This window comes from Amorphotheca resinae, assembly GCF_003019875.1.
Source record: "Amorphotheca resinae ATCC 22711 unplaced genomic scaffold M430scaffold_5, whole genome shotgun sequence".
Classification (NCBI taxonomy): Eukaryota; Fungi; Ascomycota; class Leotiomycetes; order Helotiales; family Amorphothecaceae; genus Amorphotheca; species Amorphotheca resinae.
In genome coordinates, this window is record NW_020194475.1 from 14,580 (window position 1) to 19,880 (window position 5,301).

Genomic DNA, 5,301 nt, shown 5'->3' on the forward strand with positions numbered 1-5,301 from the left:
TGTCGAGGGCAACAGAGGGCTGTCGAGAACAGAGGGCTGTCGAGGGCAACAGAGGGCTGTTAAAGGCAACAGAGGGCTGTCGAGGGCAACAGAGGGCTGTCGAGAACAGAGGGCTGTCGAGGGCAACAGAGGGCTGTCGAAGGCAACAGAGGGCTGTTAAGAACATTCGCGAAGGCACAGAGGGCTGTCGAGAACAGAGGGCTGTCGAGGGTATTCGCGAAGGTACAGAGGGCTGTCAAGAACAGAGGGCTGTCGAGGGCAACAGAGGGCTGTTAAGGGCAACAGAGGGCTGTCAAGAACAGAGGGCTGTCGAGGGCAACAGAGGGCTGTCGAGAGTATTCGTAAAGGCATAGAGGGCTGTCGAGAACTGTCGAGGGCTATAGAGGGCTAGCTATAAAAGGGATTCACAAAGGCAGAAGGCGTTTGTTTACATGTAAACAAAGCTAACTCTATTAGCTTAGTCACGTGATATAAAATCACGTGATTTTAGAATAATACTATATAGTAGTAGTAGTATAAGTTCTATATATAAACCTTAAACCTAAGCCTTAAACCTAAGCCTTAAACCTTAAACCTAAGCCTTAAGCCTTAAACCTAACCTTTAAGCCTTAAACTTAAGCCTTAAACCTTAAACTTAAAACCTAAAGCTAAGTTCTAAGTAGTTTTAAACTAGGCTTAAACTAGGCTTAACCTAGTTTTACTTACTTAAGATAATCTTAAGTTAAGTTTAAACCTTACTTAAGATACTATAGTAAGGCATGTAAGTATATACCTTTAGAACCGGCCTTACTCTTACTTCTTTAAGGTACTAATAAAGAGGTACTAGCTATAAGCTACTATAATAAAGTAGTAGTATTAGGTCGTTAGTTTTTTCTAGAATTAGTAGCTAATCTTAGTAACGTTGTCTTAGACCTTTAAGATAAGTAATACTAGTAGTTTACTATTAACGATACTATAATAAAGGTAAAGATTATATTATTATTATTATTATTATTATTATTAGTCTTACTATCTATACCTAATGTATATAGAACCTCTATACTATATAAATTACGTAGTAAAACTGTACTAGAGCTAGGTAAAAACCTACGTACTACTACTTATACTTATACTATTACAGTACTACTAAGGCGCTAGGTCTTCTTTACTACCTTACTAGAACTTAACCTTCTAGCCTAGTAATACTAAACATACTAACAAGACGCTAGTAAGGTACTAGTAGGACACTAGCTACTAGCTAGGGCTACTCCTTTCCTTATAACTCTTCTACTAGGTAGCGCTTAGCTAGACAGAACTATAAGAATCAGCTAGTAGACAGTAGCTAATAGATTAGTATATGTACGCTCTTGTCTCTCTTTATTACTACTATAAAGTTACAGAACGTCTATAGCGCCCTTAGGTAAAGTACTTACTATAAGGCCTGCTACTATTAATTAAGCTACTAGTAGTTAAGGACTAGGTAAGCTACTGTCCTTAAGGCCTTACTATAAGGGTACTAGAGGGTCGCTACCTCTAGTACTCTACGTTTAAAAAAGAAGGCCTAGAGTCTAACTTTACTAGTATAGATCTATGTTAAAAGAGAGCTCTTATACTTGTAGAGAAGTAAGTACTTCTTAAGGGTATCTACTAAGAAGGCAGGTAGCGTAGTAGGGACGGCGCCTTATTAGTGTACTAGTAAGCTGTCGTATTAAGACTATCGCGCCTTCTAGTTCTCTTATAAGGTCTCTTCTAGAAGAGAGTCCCTGTACTAGTCCTTTACCTACGCGGCTTAGCCCGCTCTATACTTAAGTAACGTACAGGGTAGCGCTATAGCAGCGTTACAACGGCGTCTCTAGCGTTATTAAGGTAAAGATTATAGACATTCTTTAGAAAACAAGTACTTAAAAAGTACTAAGGCTTAACCTACTACTTACTAGCTTCTTTAAGGCGTATAGACGCCTTTTAGCTAAGCTCTTTATAGTAATTATAATAGTAAGCCTCTAACTAAGGTACTTTTTTATAAAGTTTAAAGTAGTAAAGGTAGTAGTACTATATAAGCCTAGAAAGACCCTTAAATAGTAATAAATAGCTAGGGCCTATAGACTAATTTTACTCTTAAACATAATAAGTAAAGTAATTAAGTTAGTAGTTAGCTAGTACTTTACTAATACTATAAAATCGTAAGGGCTCTTTCTAAAGATACAAATAAGGAACTAGCCTTAGCGCTTAATAGACCTAGTAGTTAAGATAGTAGTTAATACTATATATATAGCGTAAAGCTATAAGGCTATTACGACCTTCTTTTAACTTAATATTAAAGGCGCCTTTAATATAGTAAACTATATATACCTTCTTTATACTCTCTAATACTAAGGGTTCTTTACGTAAGCCGTATAGTAAGTATATAGCTTTCTTACTAACTAGACAGCTAGTCTCTTTTTTAATAAAGAGGTAGTACTACCTTAAGATAATAATAATAATAATAATAATAATATTAATTTACGTCTAGAGGGCGCTAGCAAAGCTAGGCGCCTGTGACCTCCTAAAGGGTATAAGGACGTACTAAGCTATAGATATGTTTATATATAAAGTACAACCCTAGAAAGTATTTTAAGTAGTAATTTACGTATAGCCTCTTAGAAGCCAGGTAACTATAACCTTCCCTTATAAGTAGAATAGACTACTAGAGTAAGAGATAAGGATACCTTTTAAGTTACTGTACTAGCGTATTATTAAGATAGTTATAAGACTAGGTTACGTACTACTATCGTAAGTAATAGTTTTAAGGCTAAAGGCTAGTAAAGACAAAAGAAAAGAAGTGTATTATAAGAGAGAAGGAGAAGAAAGGAGTACTACTACTAGTACTACTACTAAAGAGATAATAAGAGCTAAAGCCTAAAGCTAAAGAAACCGTCCCTTAAGACTATACTACACTACCTAAGAGTTAGAGTAAGAGAACTAAAAGAAGGAGTAGGATAGCCTACTACCTTACGTACTACCTGTTTTACTAGAGGCAAATCCTAGAGTAGAACCCTATAACCTTAAGGTATCTTATAAAGTGTTTTAGTACGCGTATTAGGTACGTAAGGTAGTCTTTACTCTTAATTAAGCTTATAAGTAGTGTCTAAGGCTTCTTAGGCTAGTACTAGAAAGAGCGTCTTGCCTTTTAGTAGTATACTATATAGTCTAGCACCTTCTAGTTACTACAAGAGTAAAGTAGGTTAGCGTCTTTATAATTAAATTTAAGGTAATACTATAAGAAGTCCTTATAAAAGGACTAGATAGTAAAGAGTTGATATAGCGTAGCTTAAGGGAGCTCTAGCTCTAGTTAAGGTTTAACTTAATAGTTAAGGTCCTACTTCCTGTACTAGCTAGACAACTTAGAGCTATACTTTGTCTACTAAGACTCTTGTATAGTCTTCTTATATTACTAGTATATTGTATAGATGCCGCTTACTATAGGCTCTAATAGTAGTCTTATGTCCTAGTTAGGCGCGCGCGCCTTAATGTTAGCTAGCCTGTCTACTACCTTATTACCTTTAATGCCTGTATACTCTAGGGCCTAGTAGACTCTAACGTTATGTGTTTATATAACGTCCTAACAGTTATAGAATGCCTACTATAATAATAGTAATGTATTACTCTAGATATACTAGATAACTAAGGTACTGTTAATATATAGCTAGATCTAGCGTTAGCTAACGTTAGGTAGTATCCTAATAGCCTGTTATAGCCTCTTTTAGGCGCTAATAGCCTTAGCGTTAAAGACGTAAGATATAAGGTTAATTAACCTATAACCTATAGCTACCTGTTAGTAGTTCTAGTATATTAAGTACCTGTACCTAACATACCTTACAGCCTTATTTATATAATTTAACCTAGACTTAAGATAATGTTAAATATATCTTAAAACTATATTAAAACTAGGTTAAATCTAAGTTAAAATCTAAGTTAAAACTAGGTTAAGAAGTTTTAAGTAGTTTTAACCTAGTTTTAACTCTAGTTTTATTGTAATAACACACGATTATTATTAAATTAATTTAGAGATTTAACCTAGTTTTAGAGATTTAACCTAGCTTAAAACTAAGTTAATTCTAAGTTAAATCTAGGTTAAAAAAGGTTAAAAAACTTTAAGCTACCTTAAGCTAGATTTTAAGAGTTAAAACATACTTAAAGAGAATTAATTAATTAACTATCTATCTATCTATTTATTTATCTATCTATCTATCTATCTATATATCTATCTATCTATATATCTATCTATTTATAAAGACAATTATAAAGACAGTTATAAGAGTAGTTATAAAGGCAGTTATAAAGGTAGTTATAAGGATAGTTATAAGGGTAGTCGTAAGGGTAGTTATAAGGGCAGTTATAAGAGTAGTCGTAAGGGTAGTCGTAAAGGTAGTCGTAAGGGTAGTTATAAGGGTAGTTATAAGGGTAGTTATAAGGGTAGTTATAAGGGTAGTTATAAGGGTAGTTATAAAGAGACCTATAAAACAATATAATTAGTAAAGGTAAATAAGGTAAAAGGGATCTGTAAGGGTAATAAAGGGCTATAGAGGGCTGTCGAGATCTGTAAAGGTAATAGAGGGCTATTAAGGGTAATAAAGGGCTGTTAAGATCTGTAGAAGTAATAAAGGGCTATTAAGGGCAATAAAGGGCTGTTAAGATCTGTAGAGGTAATAGAGGGCTGTCGAGGGTAACAAAGGGCTGTCAAGATCTGTAGAGGTAATAGAGGGCTGTTAAGGGTAACAGAGGGCTGTTAAGATCTATAGAGGTAACAGAGGGCTGTCAAGAGTATTTACAAAGGCATAGAGGGCTGTCGAGATCTGTAAAAGTAACAAAAGGCTATTAAGGGTATTTATAAAGGTACAGAGGGCTGTCGAGATCTGTAGAGGTAACAGAAGGCTGTTAAGAGTATTCGTAAAGGTATAGAAGGCTGTTAAGGGTATTCGTAAAGGTATAAAGGGCTATTAAGAGTATTTGTAAAGGTATAGAGGGCTATTAAGATCTGTAGAGACAACAGAGGGCTATTAAGGGTATTTATAAAGGCATAAAGGGCTGTCGAGATCTGTAGAGGTAATAGAGGGCTGTTAAGAACAGAGGGCTGTTAAGGGTATTTATAAAGGTATAAAGGGCTGTCGAGATCTATAAAGGTAATAGAAGGCTGTTAAGGGCAATAGAGGGCTGTCGAGAGTATTTACAAAGGTATAGAGGGCTGTTAAGATCTATAAAGGTAACAGAGGGCTGTTAAGGGTATTTATAAAGGCATAGAGGGCTGTCGAGATCTATAGAGGTAATAGAGGGCTGTTAAGGGTA

The 5,301-nt window shown here is 35.1% G+C and overlaps 1 protein-coding gene across 1 annotated transcript; it reads left to right on the plus strand.

Annotated features, from left to right (window-relative positions):
* Window positions 1-8: 8 nt before the first annotated feature.
* On the plus strand, window positions 9-353 carry M430DRAFT_18144 (hypothetical protein; the record flags this gene model as incomplete). The annotated part of the gene is made up of 1 exon (XM_024863801.1): window positions 9-353. A coding segment is annotated over one exon (345 nt), but the record flags the coding sequence as incomplete, so codon positions are not given.
* Between the last annotated feature and the right edge of the window lie 4,948 nt (window positions 354-5,301).